This window comes from Microtus ochrogaster, unplaced genomic scaffold (assembly GCF_000317375.1).
Source record: "Microtus ochrogaster isolate Prairie Vole_2 unplaced genomic scaffold, MicOch1.0 UNK2, whole genome shotgun sequence".
Classification (NCBI taxonomy): Eukaryota; Metazoa; Chordata; class Mammalia; order Rodentia; family Cricetidae; genus Microtus; species Microtus ochrogaster.
Window position 1 is genome coordinate 20,194,394 of NW_004949100.1, and position 18,806 is coordinate 20,213,199.

General features: G+C 39.2%; 1 protein-coding gene across 3 annotated transcripts in view; it reads right to left on the minus strand.

Moving 5' to 3' along the window:
• The window catches only part of Ryr2 (ryanodine receptor 2), a 574,535-nt gene that overhangs the window by 62,098 nt on the left and 493,631 nt on the right, over nt 1-18,806 (minus strand). The window contains exons 82-88 of one of the 3 annotated variants that reach the window (XM_026788348.1): nt 17,706-17,759; nt 16,455-16,478; nt 6,439-6,495; nt 5,141-5,240; nt 3,763-3,842; nt 1,634-1,710; nt 821-894 (exon numbers count right to left, since the gene is read on the minus strand). In XM_026788348.1, the coding sequence (XP_026644149.1) occupies nt 821-894; nt 1,634-1,710; nt 3,763-3,842; nt 5,141-5,240; nt 6,439-6,495; nt 16,455-16,478; nt 17,706-17,759 (466 nt within the window). The remainder of the gene's footprint in view (nt 1-820; nt 895-1,633; nt 1,711-3,762; nt 3,843-5,140; nt 5,241-6,438; nt 6,496-16,454; nt 16,479-17,705; nt 17,760-18,806) is intronic. The other 2 variants (XM_026788349.1, XM_026788350.1) reach the window with 2 other exon arrangements.

An 18,806-nucleotide genomic window follows, 5' to 3' on the forward strand; every position in this document is an offset into this window, starting at 1 on the left:
AGGATGCAACGTTCCAAAACTAATATGCCACCAGCCACTGTGCCAAATCTAAGTCAGACCAAGCAAACAGAAGCAGAAAAATAGGCAGGGCCACACAGACACTAAAATGTTCTTAAAAGAAGAAATAAAAGAATAAAAAGAAATTGAAACAAAAAAAAAATTGAAGGTAATTTTTCTTGATAAATATTCCTAAAATGAACAGGCACCACTGAGGCCTCCTGCTTTCAGGGCATTATTACATGGCAATCTTTCTGTTGATAGAAACATTCTTAGATGGCATGAACCTAGGACATGTCTAAATAAAGTAGTTACAACTATTCAAATATATAAAAAAAATCTCTGATTTTTTTTTTTAGTCAAACAAGATCGGAAGTTGAAAAGATGAGAGAAGGGTAAGTGTGCCAAAGGGGAGGACATAGGGAGGGGGTGAGACTGGAGGAGACGAATGGGTGATTGTTCTAAGGAGGAAGAAAATGAGCCTGCAGCTTGCTAAAATGGCCAAAGAAAATGAAATATCATCTCTCCTTGCATGTACTTTGATTTTGCTGATAATTCTCCAGCACGGGTCTTTATCTCTTCTTAGTCTTTTAAATCTTTATGACTACCCAACTGGGAGAAAGCACACTGACAGTGGTGTCAGGATTAATGTGGAGTATAGGTTTTAGGGGTGTGGCCCATGTGAACTTCCAAATGAGCTCTTCCGCACGCTATTTATTTAAAAACAGCTCCTCTGGCTCTCCCTCCTTGAAAATGTAGTTGCAAATGAACACATCTCAGGAAGAACAGGGTCAGGGACCCTTTTCATTGAAGTGATCAATACCTGATCCTTCCTCAGTCACCATCCCAAGTCCTTCCGCTTTGTTTTGCCTCTCAAAGGCATTCAGGTCAAGGACACTGCAATAGAAAGGAAGAAGACATTTACAGGACAAATGGGGCATTTTCTTTGTTCAGGGAGGCAAAGGCCGACACTAAAATGCCTTCAAATGTGCACTACATGGTAGCATAGGCTGAAAATATTTTCCAATCCACTGCATTCCACCCTCATTTTTCTAGGGGCAGACAATGAGTGATCAATGTGAAAGTCAAGTACAAGGTTCGTAGACGTCAGCTCAGAGAGAACATTACTGTCAACAAACATGCAGAAATACAATGTTAGGTTTCTGCAACTGGAACTGCTTGCATGGAGCTTGTGTAAGGCTTGCCAATCAAATGTTCTCTGGACGTACAGAATAGAAAACAACTACCTCAGAGAGAGAATTAAAAATCACTATTAACACAACATGAGACGTGCCCCCACTAAAGTGGCTTTCAAAGCTTCCAAAAAATACTCAATAGAATTGTCTGTTTTACCTTGTTTTCAAACAAAACTGTAAGGCTTCTTTTCAAGTATGGAGACTGCACTTCATTCTCAGAGGTTCCTACTTTTAAGACCACAGACTCTGAAAACACTCTACTAAAGTGTCACTTAGCACATTATTAACACTCCACAAACAGGACAGGCCATAAAAAAACCCTGCCAACTCTTTTTAAGTCTTAGTTCATGAACAATTATTGTTTGTCTAGTAACTACAATACCAAACAAATACTTTCACTCGCAGTCACTGGGTAAAGCAAGACTAACATACACCCTCACCTGCAAGACTGCATGAGACCTGCCAGGCTCTGGAAGAAGCCTACATCCTTCTTTTCTTTCAGGTAGTCCAGCATCTTCTACAGAAACACAGAAAACACATGGCTGGTGAACACAAATACACTGTTAGCTTTTAAAAGAAAAAATAAAACCAAAACAAAACCCATACACACAGAGACCCATAACTTGTTGAAGTCCTGAGACTATGTGACTTTTGGACACTTAGCCTCCAGTGAGACATCTCCATCATCCCATCAAGGAACATCACAAAAGAAGGGACAAAAGAACGCAAGAGCTGTGGGAAAGAGTGGAGTATTATGGGATACTATCTGCTGGATACGATATGGTCATGCATTCAAGCTTCTAGCAGCTGTGATTACTTGCATAAGCCCTGCACAGACGTGGAACACACAACATTCCATCTTGGAGGAGGCTAGGGGCCCGTCCTTCTGTGAGGGTCTTTAGGTCTCTAGGTGGCTGGAGAAGGGAAAGTCATTTTCTCCAGCCGTGCAGCCGCTGGCAAGTTGCCTGTGCTCCTGTGAGTAACCCTTCACCCATATTCCTGTGAGTAATTAAATCCTAATTGAAATCACTGGGACATCAAAAGAAAAAGACAAGACAGCAGAAGGGGAACTCGCTGGGAAAAGGAAGGGGAGCGGTGGGATAGGAGGAGAGCAAGGGAGGGTAACAGGGTGGAATATGATGTGTGTGTGTGTGTGCAAATGTCATAATGAAACCTACCATTATGTATAAATATTATGTGCTGGTAAAGCTTATATAATCAAGTTATGTTTTCTATTCTCAAAGGTGTAAAAGAAGCCCATGCACACAAACATTACTATTGCTCTTTCCCGTGACATAAGGATAACCATTGGAGTAAGATTGATGCACCCTGGCAAGTGTGGCTGTAACTGAACAAGAGCAACTATGAGCACCATGTTGGGAGAATGATATTGGTAATTCCTTCCTGTCACTGCTTAAGTATTTAGACATTCAGGCTTCTAGCACACATAAATCTGAAGGTTCATGTGGATACTGCACAGGTTTCCAGGCTTGGTTGGTCCTATAAGCAGCATCAGTGATAGAGAGCTGAGGATCCTCGTGCTGATACGGTAGACTCTCAGCTTTTACCATCTCAGTGGCAGAACTGAAGAAGAGCAGGAAGCAGTGACCCATTCAGTGATTCTTCTCCATTGTCAGAGGGGTGTTCAGGGTCCAGAATCAGTATTTTGGCTAATTATGAATTCAAAACATGCTAAAGCAATGGCTAGGTCCGTCTTGTCAATTGCTTGTTACTCAGCATCACCAAACAACTATCCCTGATGAGGTCATTACATTTCAGGGGTTTCAAATCAAAAGTATAGATCATACATGATGGTTTCATTTTGAATTTTTCAACGTTATGATGCTACAATAGGAATCCACATTCCATAGAATGCATACCTTGAATTTGATATTTATTCTTTCCCTAGCATGGCTATGTGCAGTGTGATAGTCTCACACAAAGTTAGGGGCCACCAGAGAACTATGGTTCTGGCTTCAAGGGACTGGGACCAACTAGTGGGCAAATAACTCAGCCTTTATCTAACTCCTACTGTGTTGTGGAGCTATGCCATCTCATAGGACTGGGGTAGTTAACATGGTTTCCACCTGTGAGGATTTTATCAAACAAGAGCCCACTTCTAGTCGGGAAGCATCTGTATCTATGAGAAAACAGGCACACTCAAGGTTTAGGGGAAGGTACTGTTTGCTACATAAAAGCCGAGGGGATTGTGTGGAGGGAAGGAAGACCGTCAGTGGGAATGGGAGAGGGGACAAGGGGGGCCAGTGAGAGGGAAAACGCTGTTGTAGAATATGAGGTATTTGAATAAAAATGTCAGGATGAAGTTTAGCACTTCATACAAGGGATATGTGCTAATGAAAAAAAATATTTCCGAGTCAGGGGTTTCACTGTGTAGCTCTGGTTGTCCTAGTACTTGCTTTGTAGACCAGACTGGCCTTGAACTCACAGATATCTGCCTGCTTCTTCCTCCTGAATGCTGGGATTAAAGGCCTGCATTACCACCACCCCGCCTGATGATGAAATTTTAATGCAAATTGCATTGCACAGTTTGCTCGATGATGTGAGTTACCTGCTGTACCGTGGAGTTCCCACCATTTAAAATAGCAATGCCAAGTTTCAAAGTAGCAGCCACCATTGGTCCAGTGTCTCCTTAAAAATATAGAAACAATAGAATTCCTATCATTTCTCTCATGATGTTGACTTATGCTACCTCAACAAACAAACAGACATATAAAAAAAAACCCCACGACATTGTTTTAAAGTCCTTATTATCCCATATAAGTCTCTGTTATGGAAAGAGGGCCATCTGATGTATGTACCAGAAAGCAGGGATGCAATAAAACCACACCAACCTTCCACACCTAGCATTTTTAGTACATTCTGTGTAATCTATTCAAGAACAGAAACTACATGGAGATATAGGAAAGAATGGGAAGAGAAGTTGACTCTGAAATACTAAGATTAGAAGTACTAAATGTCAAAGTTTAGCTAGAAATATATATATATATAATCTATATTAAGATTGTAAATGAGTATGAGCTACTTAAAGCTCCCCTAAATGAAAATGTCTTGGCCTCTTTCAAAAGTATTACATTTTAACTTTTGCCATTTTCATTCAATCCTTTTAATATATGCATATACTGTTTTTAAGCATATTTTCAGTTTTAAGTTAACTGGATAATGACAAAAAACTAGTTGTCTATTATTGGTTGTAGTTTATCTTTATATAATTCACCTCTACCTGGGGCAACAGGGTTTAATAGCACATACATTACTTTAAAAACCCAGTCTTTTCTAAGATCGTATGATCTCACTTAACAGTTTACACTCTAAGCTCTGCACGCTCATGAGCAGTGAAAAAAGATTTGAAACTGATTAACTCCACTATGGATTATTTTATATTTTGATAGTAGATAAGTGCATAAAATATATCTGGTACTGAAAGTATAAAAGTGGGAAGCTCCATAGTTCTCTTCCAAGTGGATATTCAAACTATACAGAAGTTCATTCATTGAGTTGTATATTGTATCTGGTTAATTTTATTCTGTAATCTAATTTTGCAACTTTTTAATAATATTTAGAACATTTAAAAATGTTTTCACAAAGATGTTACTAACGTGGGGAAATAATCTTGAAATGACTGGTTAATGAAGTGGACAATCTTTTATTCATTTTAAATGATTCATTTTAAATGTCTAGACATTTATACCAAAATTCAGTAGATTATGGCTCAAGGACCAAGTATAGCCTCTATCTGCAATATAAATAAAGTTTTCTTAGAACACAGACTTTGTGCTTGGTACAGCATTTAGAAAATGTAGTCTCCGTCTGGTGGGCAGGAATGAACCTCACTCTTCCTGGCTGAGTGGTGCTCCTTAGAGGACATGAATAAACCGCATCTTTGCTGGTGCTGAATGGCGCCCCTGGGGGACAGAAGCAAACCTTACCTTTGCTGGCACTGATGGTCTGAAGTACCATCTCCGCTGCCCCACGGTCATGCAGTCTGGCTTGCTGGTAGAGAAGTTTCTGTTTCTCCATTTCTTTTTCCTGAACACAAATCCCAACCATTTATGTAGTGGCTATCAGACATCACAGCAGCTCTCTACAGACCACATTTCTAGGTATCTCTTCATGTATGGGCTCTATGACAACATTATGGACCATTTCAACACCAACGTTATCAAACAGATAGGCACATATTCAACTCATGGTTTTGTTTTGTTTGTTTTTTCCCTTGATATTTTTTCCAGATATACTTTTAATATTGATTTATCAGGATGCATTTTTTCTCAATTTTAATTGGTTGATCAGTCCAAAGCCTGTTTCACGCTTCATCTTTGAAACTTGCACGTTCCGATTGATACATCTGTGCACAGAGTTGGTCATGGATTTTTGGCAATCTCCTAGATCATGGCCATAACTTGATACTGCTCAGCAAATGGCTCGAGTTGCAAGTTACCAGTGAATCACAGAAAAACAAAAACAAAAAGAACATTAACTTAGACTTCTTGAGGTTTAAGCAAAATTGAAAGCTGATATGGATAAAAAAGGTAGGCTTCAACTGAGTTGTGGATTTATGACACAGATCACCCCGACTGCCCCCCCAAAGAATAAGAGAAGCAATGTGCCTTTATATTTTGTATTCTCAGGAGGTAACAAAAAGAGACTGCATGGTGCCGCTAGAGCAATGGCTGGCGTTTGTTCTTTTCCACTTAAGCTACCACTGCGAACATAAAGAAGATCAAAAGGAAAATATAAAGGCACAGCAAGTTCAAGGCTGGTATGATCATTCACTTGAGCAATCCAGTTCGCTGGAGAATTGAGACGGAACTAAGCAGTATAAGTTGCAGAAGGCAAGTTGCATAGAGCCCTGTGACAGCGCGTCCATCAAATGGCGTGGTAGAGAAGCTTAGTCAATGGGACATGAAACGCTCAATTAGTATCATGTCCGTTAACACAACGGCCAAAAACATACGTGACCTAGGGCAGTAGGCGCCGCAGCAGTAGCCAGGATGACAACGGTGCGGCCGTCAACTTTCCATCCAAAGTACGGAAAATAGACATTGAAAGATGGAAGAGGTTTAAAAAATGAAGGCTTGCTCATTACAGAGTATGAGAAATAAAGTGAACTAAAAGGAGGGGGGCAAGGGAGAAATGGGCTCAAACAAATGAAAAAAAAAAAAGAAAGAGAAAGAAAAGAAACCTTCAAATCAAAAGCAACCAACACAGACATTTATGCTGTTACCAGAGAGTTCTCGCCGAGGCTGGCAAATTTGTTTCTTAAATCTTTGATAATATCGTGCTGCAAAAACAAAATTAATCAGGTGTTTTTGTTGGTTTTTTTCCATACTTTAGTTAAGAGCTCCTGTGATAATTTTTTTTTCTTAAATTATGTGATAGGCCTAAATGGAAGCAGAGAAAGAAAAATAAAGGAGGCCGCTGAGCTTTGTCTGTAGCCATGCTAACGCCTAAAAGGGTTGCCTTCATGTTTAAACCTCTTCCTGAGAAATCAAAAACGGAACAGAAACGAAACCACACAGACACACAAAAACCATACTGTCATTACAAACACGGGCTTGAAAAAAACAGAAAAAAAAAAAAAGAAAAAGACCCTTTTGTCTGCTCTTCAGTCGTGGTTTAAAACTCGTGATCAATGTTTGCTTCTTCCTGTTGGACCCAACAATCTTCTACTGTCCATCTGTCCATCTGGTACCACCTTCGGGAAGTCCAACCAACTCCACCTCCAAAGAGACTCTCGGAAGACAGTGTCAAGAAACAATCCCTCTGCGGAACTGTCCCCTACCATCATCACTAGCCAAACGGGTCAGGGAAAAAAACCATCCTTCTACCAAAAATACAAAGACAACCCTCAGAAAGCCAGGAAAAGAGAGGAGAGACAGTGAGACAAGCACCAACAAAAATAAGAACAACCATCTGCTGCCCATGCTCCCAGAGTGGGTAGACTGACTCAGAGACCTGCTCTGACCCCTTGCGGGGTAAGTCAAGCTCCCTCTGTGTTCTTTATCATGGAAATCACACTGGAATCTCAAGCTCAGGGAAACCAAGGTAGTTGACAAGACAACAAGTCACCTTCTTTTAAAAACATACCCCTTAGACAAAGAACATTTTCATATCTGACAACTAAATTTCAACACTAATAAATATTTCTGGGAAAAGAAACTGAGAATAATAAAAACACTGGGCAACTGAGAAATACTGACAAAGAAGCAAAACAAACACATAAACAAAACCAACCATCACCAACAACAAACCAAAGCCATTCTGCTTCATGAAGAAAGGTTGCAAATTTTCTCTTGGTTCCACTGAGCTGGGGGCTCTCTTTCGCCAGATCCGTGTGGGATTATGTTTTTTTTTTCTTGGTACATTGTCCTTGAGAACTGCATCCAGCTCTATCATATTTTATCATGCCACAAAATAAACAAAATCTAGAAAACTAAGGATTACATGGGGAAAAATGATGTTTTCCCTTCAAACCGACTGCATGTGAGCTTCCTAAGCAAAGTGCAAATTTGAAAATATTTGGTTTTATTTTTACTTTTCCTTCCTTTCCTTTCTCTTTCTTTCTTTTTTCTTTCTCTTTCTCTCCTTTCTTTGCTTCCTTGCACCCCCTTCTTTCTTTCCTTCCTTCCTGACAGTATTCTGACATATAGCAGCACAGTCTGCCCTGGAACTTGAGATCCTCCTGCCTCAACTTACAAAGGCTGTGGATTTCAGGTGTGCTCCATCATGTCCAGCATTTGAGGCAGGCTTCTGAGAACTCTCTTACTTGGGGACACAGAATCTTAGGTTTTCTACCCCTTACAGGTCAGAATTACTTCCCTAAGGCTCTTACAGACACACCACTGCAATTTCATCTTTCGCCAGTCCCAGTTACAAAGGACGGAAGAACAAAAGCAGCACCAGAGCCTGATTGCTACTCAAGACAAGACATTCTCATTGCCAAAAGTTACCCCAAATTATCAGCTTTCTGCTATTCTAACCAAACTGTGTTTTTTCAAGATCCATTGGGGTTGATTTCAGGGACATTTCCTTCTTGTGCAATGGCAGTTCGTGACAGTGTGACTCCTCTTCTTTAAGAGACCCTCAAGCTCCCCCGCTGGTGGGAAAATAAAACCTTCTGAAGAAATAAAGACTCTCACACAGTTCTTCAATGGTTTCCCTTAGCTGAGAATTGAAATAATAATGAACTTCAACTGTTCCTTGATCCTTGTCGGGGAGAACAGCACATCTCCAAAGATGGAGAGGAGAGGGTATTTTAACCTGAAGACAGCAAGGAAAACCAGACTGCTTAAAAAGAGTTTTCTCAGTGGCCTTGATTTGGGGGCAGCGGAGGCTGCTGCCTACCGATCTGCAGCCTAGGAATCCAAACAAAGAACTCAGCTGAGCTGACTGTCTTCTTCATATTTCCAAGATTCCGATAAGGTCTTCATGTGTTCCTCTTTAAATAGGATGAGATAGTTGCTATAATATAAGCAAAAAGAACTTTCCAGAAACTGAATTCTTCTTGAGAAAAACCTCTCTTCACTTAATAGTGTTCCAACTGCAGATTATCCTTTGGTATCTTCTTTTTGTTTATCTGTTTGTTTGTTTGTTTGATTTTGAGTTTTTTGCATCTTAAAATACAAGGTGAGGTGGAATGTATCACAATTACTAACAACTGAATGGAAAGATGGAAGCTAAAGATCAGTTGGACAAAGCAGGTGATGAAGACAAAGGGATTGAAGAGCAGAGAGATGCCTTGGTTTATAATGCAAACAAGCCAAAATAAATGAAAGAAAACCACCACAAGAGAGTCTTGTTCTATTCTGCAGCTCATTGTGTTGTTTTCCAGCTTTAGCTTGGCCTTTTTATAGAGCTGACTTCTGCTTTATTTAAAAACAAAAAACCACTTAGAAGAATATAACTTTACTTAATGATACATGCTTTCCAATTTCTTAACAAAAAGCCTGTAGTGTTTATATGAGAATGGAAGCCTCTTGTAATCACAAAACAGCAAATACCCAGCATATTATACATGATATATAGGAATTTGGAAGTGTTCAAGAAAATTTGAATGAATATCAGACAGGATTAGATAGTGTGACACCAGGGTCCCATGTAGGTGTGATCATAACTTGAAATATTGCAAGTGATCCCTTCTAGTTGGAATGATTAGCGACTATGGCACTGTGGAAACATAGTTAGTTACTTTCAGCATGAAGCCAGATGGGAATTCAACACTGTATTAATGTAAATAAATCATAATTATCAGATGGGATATTTTAGTCCATTTGATATTCTCTACCTTTCATTCTCTTTATGCCTGAACTTTCAAACACTGCAACAATTTCACAGAATCCTACTTCTCTATGGGATGGATGCAATTTCTATGGCTCGATGGGCCCACATCTATTTAATGAAAACAAAAAAGAAAAAGTGTATGTTTTAATTCAAAGCATATTTTGCTGAAATAAAAGGTTAAGTTAAAGCCTCACTAACATAGTGGGACAAGACAAACACTGAGTCAGAAGTGATGCTCTGGCCTGTATGTCAGAAGCTCTGAGGGTAGATTTATGACACAGTGATTTCACTGCTCACCTCTTCCAATATCATTTCCACTGGGATTTGGGGGTGAATAATGTTCCGTCTTGATTCAGCAATTTTAGAACCGATTTAGAACAGATATGTTAAGCAATACAACCAACTCGGTTGAAACAGTTCCTAGCAGGTCTATCCAGTAGAATTTATTCTCCACCACAAAAAAAGATTCATTCATGGGCCGAAGAGGCAGGGTGGTGATCACTTTTCATCCCAGCACTCGGGAGGCAGAGGCAGGTGTAACTCTGTGTGTTCGAGGCCAGCCTGGTCTACAGAGCGAGTTCCAGGACAGGCTCCAAAGTTACACAGAAAAACCCTGTCTTGAAAAAAAAAATAAAATAAAAAAATAAAAAAAATAAAAAATAAAAAAAAATTTTGGAAGAATGATTCCAGAGTCAAGACTAAAATGATAATATTAAGCCAACATACCTTATCTTGAGCATAAAACTGACTTAAAGCTACCTTTATTTCCTACTTGCTTTTGTTTAAAATTTCTTGAATAGAGAAAGAAAATACCACACAGACTAAGTGTGACAAAAGAAGAAAATGTTGACCACTAAGAATATAAAGCCATGGTTAGATCTATGGGAAGTGTACCAAAGGGTTTAACTGAGGAGGGAAGGCACACCCTGAATGTAGACAGCATCATCCAAAGGTGGGGGCTCAAATTGAGTAACAAGAAGCAAATGAGATGAGCACCAACATTTGCCTCTCTTGGCTTCCTGAGTGCACATGCTGCCAAGCCTGACCATTCATGACAGACTCTGCTCTTCAACTGTGAGACAAAAACAAACCCTTCCTTCCACAAGTTGCTCTTGTCAGAACCATGAGAAAAAATATAGGATGCCATATCAATTTGTGGGAAATGGGGAGTTCAAATACTTTCAGCATTGACTCATCATTTGATTCTTTTAGAGATCACAACTCTATAACTAGGATTTTCATTGTTCTCAGTTCTCAGCTATGGCTCTTAATTCTAAAACAGACTAATTCTGGACAAATGGCTGTTCTCAATACAGCTCAGAGTTCCTAACTGAGGATATCCCTTTAGCTTTAAGAAGGAATTTTCTACAGGTTACCTTAGGGATGTACATATTCCTTCCATCCTTGAATGGAATCTATCCTCAGGTGGCACACATAACCTTAATTACCTTGACAGAATTGCTGAGGACATTTTTCCTTATGTCACAACTTGTCCCCAGGGAATAGATTCCACTGTATCATTGAATTTAAACAAATTCTGTTTCTATTTAAAGAAGACTTTCTGTTTATTGATCTAATTAACAAGTATTGAAATTTCAAGTTGGCCCCTAGAAAGCTTAGAACCAATGTGCTGATAGTCACAGCACACTGGAAGGATTTGGTTAGTGGATTGAATTTATTGCTGAAATTTTTTCCTCTGTGGTATGCAATACTTTACCTCTCTGTCTTACTGTATTACATACAGCTACATGATATGTTTAAGCATCACATGATGAAATTCAATGTACATATGTATATACTAAAGCTAAGTATTAAATTTTCTATGCAATATTTTACTGTGAGATATTTTTATTCATACCAAGAGAAATTTATTTTCTCCTTAATCTTCTCTAAGTATTCAGATAAAGAATAATCAAAATTTGCTGCTGCCTTGAGCAATTGTGAAACTGTCCTCATAAATAAAAAGAACATGTATGTACAAACATAAAACTCAGAAAGAAATAGATATAACCCTCAGATTTCCAGAGCAAGGGTCTTCATTCTAAGAAGTGAGAATATGCAGGCAGTGACCGGCTGAAGACCACCTAGCACCCAGGGGTGCACTCAGGTATCTGGCACTGTATAGCCAGCTCTGGGCCCACTTGGCCGTGAAAGGTCTCTCCATGAACTTCTGTGATTTTCTTTAGAGAAAGGAAAACCTATAAAACACAACAATAACACCAAACCCTTACAGAGATGGCCATATGATAGGCAGCGTTTGGAGAGCCTTATATATAGTGATTAATTTAATGCCTAAAATGCCTGTGTACAATAATATCTGTAATTTGTCCCATTTTGTAAACAGGGAAGTTGAGGCATCAGCTCACACATGTAGGTAGTGTAGTTGGGATTCAAACACAGGTGTTTCATCCAAGTGTCTATGCTCTCATTAAGTCTGTTCTTTCTTATTTACTCTACAAACTCGGTCAAGGAAAACCTTTATCCAAGATTATTTTTTAAAAGCTTAGACATGAAGTCAAATTACTAAAACAGGCCATTCTACCTTTAAGTAGATGGCCTCTACACAGTGGTATAAGTGCTCCATATTCATATAGATGTGTTATACATAATATAAATGACCGTGCTTCCCAGGAGCTTCCTCATATGAGGTTAGCGTCCTACATCCTCCTAAAAACTCCTCTCTCAAAACCTTGAGCTTGGTTCTGAGCCCTGAAGGCTCTAGATGTGACTGTGATTATAAAATCTGGATGCTACCACTACAAGCACACACCAAGGAAACCCCTGCATGACAGAGACAGTCAGGTTTCAGTGCTGGGCTCTGGACAACCTAGGGCTAGTATGGCTTCCTGGTGGTTGGCTGGAAGAACCAGTAAATACCAGGAGGCATAGAAAAATAAACTGCTCTTACCAAAGAAACATTGAAAATACTCATCGTTTTTCCCATCCTGCAGGAGCCACTGACCCATCTGCACATAGCCTCTTTGGAGCATCCCACCACTAGACAGCAATGGTACTGTTCATTCGCTATGGGTACTTCTTGTACTTCTTTTCTTCCCTCTATCATTTCTCATTTTCTCTAACTCTTATTTCCCTGGACCTGTGATATTCCCAAACCAAATGACATGTTAGCACACAAGCTTGTGCTTTTTGTTTACTAGGAAACTCAGGCTAGCAACACAATGTATGGGATCACCAGGTTAATAAATGACATTGGCAGACTGCATCAGTGTTCCATCAAACTCCTCAGCCCTTGGTCATCTAGGATTCATTAGTGATGCTTTAGTCTGTATTCCGGAAGTGTGAGACTTCCATGGTAAGAGTTCAAGATTTCTAATCTTCTTGATAAAGGAATCTCTAGATCGACATTTTAAAACCATAATTCTGTGTCTAACTCTTAGGTTCTTACCGCTAAATAAACCTATTCAGAGTTCAAATTATGTAGTTACTTGGGGAAGAATATCTTATATCCAATTTAGTTTTTCAAAACTAAGAAAACATGGAGTTCTTCAAAATTAGGTCTTCATTGGGTCCTAGCATATGTTATGTTATCGTTGGGAACTGCTGTCTATTATCCCATTCGACAGTTTGACCCTCAACTGATTCCTCCATCCTTTGTGTCATGTTTTTAAGCATGATAAGAGTACTGGTGTGGACACTGCATCACAAAAGGCATATCTTTAGCTACTTCTGACGTACATCCAGCGAAAAGCACACAAAACTTCTAAACCCTTGCCAGAATGCCAGCTCAGCCACAGTAAATTTTAATAGTAAGACTCAAAAAATTGTACTGAATCTAAAGTGCAAAAAAAAAAAAATCAGACCTCAGAGATACCTGAGAGCATTTATATTTGAATTGGAACTCAGGAAGGAATAGAAGGGGGTGGAATCTACTTGGAACATGAGAAAAGCAGCCAGAAGAGAAGTCCGTGTTCTACCCTCCTCAGTTACCACTCCGCCCTCACCAACTCAGATTTCCTGTGGGTTTGAAACTGTATTTCCATAGAACGGTGCTCAGTGAATCATCTTTTCAAATGAGGGCTTTATTTAATCATGAGCACATGATGGATCTGCTCATGGAGAACAGAAGAGGGGGTCAGATACTCAGGGGCTGAAGCTACAAGTGGTCATGAACTGCCCTATGTGCATGCTGGGAACCCAACTGGGGTCCTCTGCAGTACGAGGAGCAGTATGCCCTCTTAACCAGTGAGTGCTGGCTCTCAAGCCCACATTATCTTAAAGTCATATCACCAGCCATCTGAATAATGTTTCCACGGAGTTTGGTAAATCTGAAAAGGTCAATAAAGCATTCAGCTATCACAGTTGACTTGCTGAATACCTGAAACAATACTTTCTCCCTTTTTAATTAATGCTGGCCACTTTCTGACATTTAATTGTCTTTTTTTATTATTTTAATATTGAAGTACCTACAGATCTAAAAAAGAATAATTAAGGTTTCTACTATTGTGGTATTAAATGGGCTAAGCCAACAGTTTTGTATTATATTACAGAAGAAGCAGGAAACTGGTGAGTTAAACTTGGTTGTTAAACCAGATTAGCTTCAGCAGGACCACACCAATAGAACACACAGGTGATGCACAGAGAAGAAAATAAGTTGGCACTCTGGTCCCCATTTGCTATTTTCTGTGATTTTTTAACATTTTTCTTGTATTAGCCACTGGGAAATTTCATTTTTCTCTTTTTTTAAAGATTTATTTATTTATTATGTAGACAATGCCTGCTTGCATGAATGCCTGCAGGCCAGAAGAGGGCACCAGATCTCATTACAAATGGTTGTGAGCCACCATGTGGTTGCTGGGAATTGAACTCAGGACCTCTGGAAGAGCAGCCAGTGCTTTAACCTCTGAGCCATCTCTCCAACCCAGGGAATTTTCTTATACTACCACATTTCTTAAGGCATAGTTATACTCTTTTTGATGTCTTTGCTAACTATGTCACAAAGAACTTGAGTAGAAACTATGTTCAGTTTTAAGAAGCCACCAGGGACTGGGATAAAATTCCGATCCCACATACTTTTTGCTCTTTCCAAGCTTATGTAACATAATTTATTCTATGAGTTATTGAAACTGCCAAATAATACTTCAGTCATTTTGACTTACAAGAAAAATTCCACAAATTAGATTACACAGAAATTCTGTCAACCAACTGGGCATCTCCACATAAACAATCTGACGGATCACTAAATGGATAAGGAAAGTAATCAGTCATTTGTGTGTTTAAACTTTCGCCCATTTTTGTAGCCTCACACAGCCAACCTCAGAGTAAATGGTTTTCATAGGTGAAGAATTGCATACAACCTATTTTTAAACTCTGAGAAAATGTAATAGCACTTACGCATATATGCTATAGCATGCATTTTTCAAAGAGCGGCATGTTACTGAAGTAGGCATAAATCTCCCAAATCACATAGAAACCATAAAACTACCAATATGGAAGTGAAAATCCCCAAACATGGGTTACTGTTTTACTTATGAATGCACAGCAACTTCTGTCTCGGGCTGGGCTGGTCAAAGCTGCTGGTCCACTTCTCCTACTTGGGGATTAACAATCAGGTTCCACTGTCAGATGAACTTGACCATCCCTCTAGCCCTGAAGGCAGCCTTCCTTTCCCTCTGCCCCAGCTCTGTGCTGTGGCTGATTCTTTTCCCTGTCTTGACCCACATCCTACACTCTGAACACCACATCTGTCAGGCTAGCCCTTCCCAGGAACAACCCCAAATCCTCTAACTTTGAACTTGGAAATCTATTTCATTTTTTTTTTTTTTTAGATCTCCCTAAAACTGTATTCGGTCCTCCAAATAATTTGTTTGACTAGATACTCCTCATCCTGCTCCATCCTATCCACTCCTCCTGGCGCAGCTATCAGTGGACTCTCGGTCATGAAACCGGTGCTACCCAGAAAACCAAGTGTTTGGGTAACGTTCGAAGGTTCCCTCATGTTTCTATCATTTAACAATTCAGAGGCGCTCTACCTAAAGTGAAAATCAAAATGTAAGAAGTTATTATTGGAGTCACTGCTATCTCTTATGGAAGTTTACTTTGTTTTTAAGTGTGATGTCCATTATATGCCATGCACTATGTTGTCTATGAGACTGGAGCTGATATTTTTATCTACTTGGATTTTTAAAATTACAATGATCCTGATGTGTAATAGGAACAATATATTCCAGTCAGCTAAAGCATTGCAATTTGTTTCTTGTAAATAGAGGCTTCATACCAGTCACACACACACACACACAAAAAAAAAAATAAAGCCATTAAGAGCATTGCTTCCCCGGGATATTTATGATCAACTTTCCTATAAAAATGTCCTCAAGGAAATAAAATTCAAACTTCACAGAAAACATACAAAGTAAAAACATCTTGCAATTCTAGGTCAAAATGTCTCCTATTTGCAGAATTTCCAGATGAAATATTTATAATGCCAAGAGGCATAAATAGTCATCTAGAGTCCTTTTCTTTTAATGAAGTGCCAAAAACCAATGTTAAAATTATGATACCTATACCCCAGGTACCAATTAAAGGACCAACAAAAGGAAAAAAAGAAAAGAAACCGCCAACCTCACTAACTTCGCCAGTAATACCGCTGACCATGTCTGCTTTATATAAGGAAACAGATATCATAAATGTTCAAAGTGATGAGGCCCAGGCCCTTTCTGTACAGGAGAGTCTCCAGTTATAAGTTTATCCACTAGATGGCCAAACTCATTCAGCACCGTATGTAGCTCAGCGTTAGCACGGAAGACACAATTTCAAATCACGAGTCATTTAAATGGCAAGAAGAATAAACCAAGGGAGGGCTACTAAGCACTACAAACTCTCAGAATGATTCTGAAGATCTTTTCTTACAAAAGAGTCCAAGACTTTGGGTCCAATACAGGTAAATGCCACAAGCAACTGAAACTCAGACCCAGACAGATACACACATACACATGTCTTTACCTTGCTGCGTTGGGATCCTGTGACCTTAAGGAAGGATGAGGACAAGAAGCAAAATAGCAATGAACAGCTGCTCTGGAGACAACGGATAACCCGCAAAGGAAAACAGTGTCATTTGCTGCTCAGGGCTGTTCTACGTTACCTGCCCCTTACAGCAAGGGTGGACTTAAGACTAGAACTCGCTTATTTTAGCAAGGATTGTATAGGAAATTAAACGTAGGGCATTTTGCTCAGCCAGCAATAGTCATGGGTCATTTTCAAATTAGGTTGCTCTTTTGTTTAGTTGTTTGCTTTTAATACACTGACATTAATGCTGCAGAGATGGTCACAATGATTATTTTTGGAAGTGTCATGGAATAGTCTAAGTTCATTCCTTGGTTTTATATGTTGCGTTTCCACCGTGAATTAAGGACTCATTGCTGGCTACTCATATTTTTCCAGACTTCTAGCTCAAAGTCCATATATATATATATATATATATATATATATATATATAACTAATAGGAAAAACCTACTCTCCATTTTCTTCTACTTTATTTCTCTTTCTTAAAAAAAATACAGTAAATCAGAAATTGGTAGATAACAACAGCTAGCTAGTCTCCTAAGGAAGCAAAAGTACACTATAAGCAAAGTGGGGAATGAAATGAACTTCCTTTAATGTTAAGTAACATTAAGCAGTAGTTCAAACAATAGGCAGTATTTAAAGGTTGAGAATGATTGAGAAAATAATCATGAAATGGAATCTATCCTAGAAAAGATGCGGCCTCTACTTCATGCAAGCAAACTGCACCATGGCAACCACTTACATATGTGTACCGAATGAGTGACCTAATTGGGCAGAAGTCAGGAGGAGGCCAATTGATTCAGGAATGACAATATCCAAAACCAATGGAATCATTGAAAACTTGATGCCATGTTGCTCTTCAATAGGTATTTTCCTCGTGTGTCTATTGGCAATTACAGACCACAGCATCCCTGAGATGCGAGTAATTTGAAATGGTCTTATCTCTGTGGGCTGCCAGGTGCACTCATTCTGGACATATGGGCTTTACTGTAGTATTCAACTGCTCTGTGCTCCTTGCTCTTATCTTAGCAAACATTAGGACTCAGGTCTGTCCATCCAGCTCTGACATGCAGTTCCTAGATACAATAAGCTGCAATAAGCCATGAAGCAAGAAACATAAAAGTCCGTTATAAGCCATGAAACAATGTCTCCAAATGGAGAAAAGGCAATTCTAGAAAGATCCATCTTACTTCAAAGCTCTTCACTTCTTCTTCACCGTCATCGTCTTCCTCATCGTGACAACTCTGATTTGAGAGAGAAAAAAAGTAGAGGAGATTATGATGAGGGAGAAAAATGCAAGATGTTTGTTTAACAGAAACTCCAAGTGATGTGTGTCAATGTTTCTTGAAATATTGAAGCACTACGGAAACTAGTAGATCTAAAACATAGATGACACCATCAGTCAAACAAAACTATATTTATGAGATTTGCCTATTGCAAAGTTCAAAGAACAGATGGCCAATTTCATCTGCAGCAGAGGTGTTATGTGGTTCACATGAAGGATCTTACACTTAACAAACTACCTTTCTGTGCACTTGAGTCATTGAAACCCAAGTGCAAGCCTTCAGTGCAGGGAACCACCCTTACTTCTGTAGCCTGCCATTACATGTATTAATTAACACAGATGCACACAGCTGATCTTCTTTAAATTAACACAAAGCAGTAATGCATTGATTGGAGTAATGCATTGCATTAGCAAGATTCTTCTAATCCCTTTAAGCTCATTTGTATCATACTTCATCCAATGAAGGAAGTAGTACATTTTTTTAACAAGATTATTATTTACACATAAAATATACACAACTTGGCCTACTGGGCCTCCAGAATATCCTTAGCTAATTCTCAGTTCTCAGACTTTGAGAAGGCAGAGGAGAAGATAGTGACCAGGAATAGAACTCAAAGGGAGGAGGCAAGGAAGGTGGAGGTATGAGCTCGGGAGGCAGAGTGCTCGATTACATCCTGAGGCTGTCAGTCAGTAGCTAGTATGACTTGGTAAGTTACTTCTATCTAATGTTTGTTCTTTTTTATATTGACCATAAGAAAGAGCATATGGGTTCTTAAGGGAATAATGCAGATTAATATAAGTATCTACCTTTCTTATCAAACTATAATACACCTCCACATGAGAGGTTACCCCTAACATGTCTAGGATTGTGATATGTCCTTTTTCCTCTTCAATCAACACCTTGATTACTCTGCGGCTCTCTTGTCAGCATGGTACCCAAGGTTGAAATCTCAAAAGAAATGGGACTCCCATTTTGTATATGTATCTATTCTTGCTAAGCAAGGCA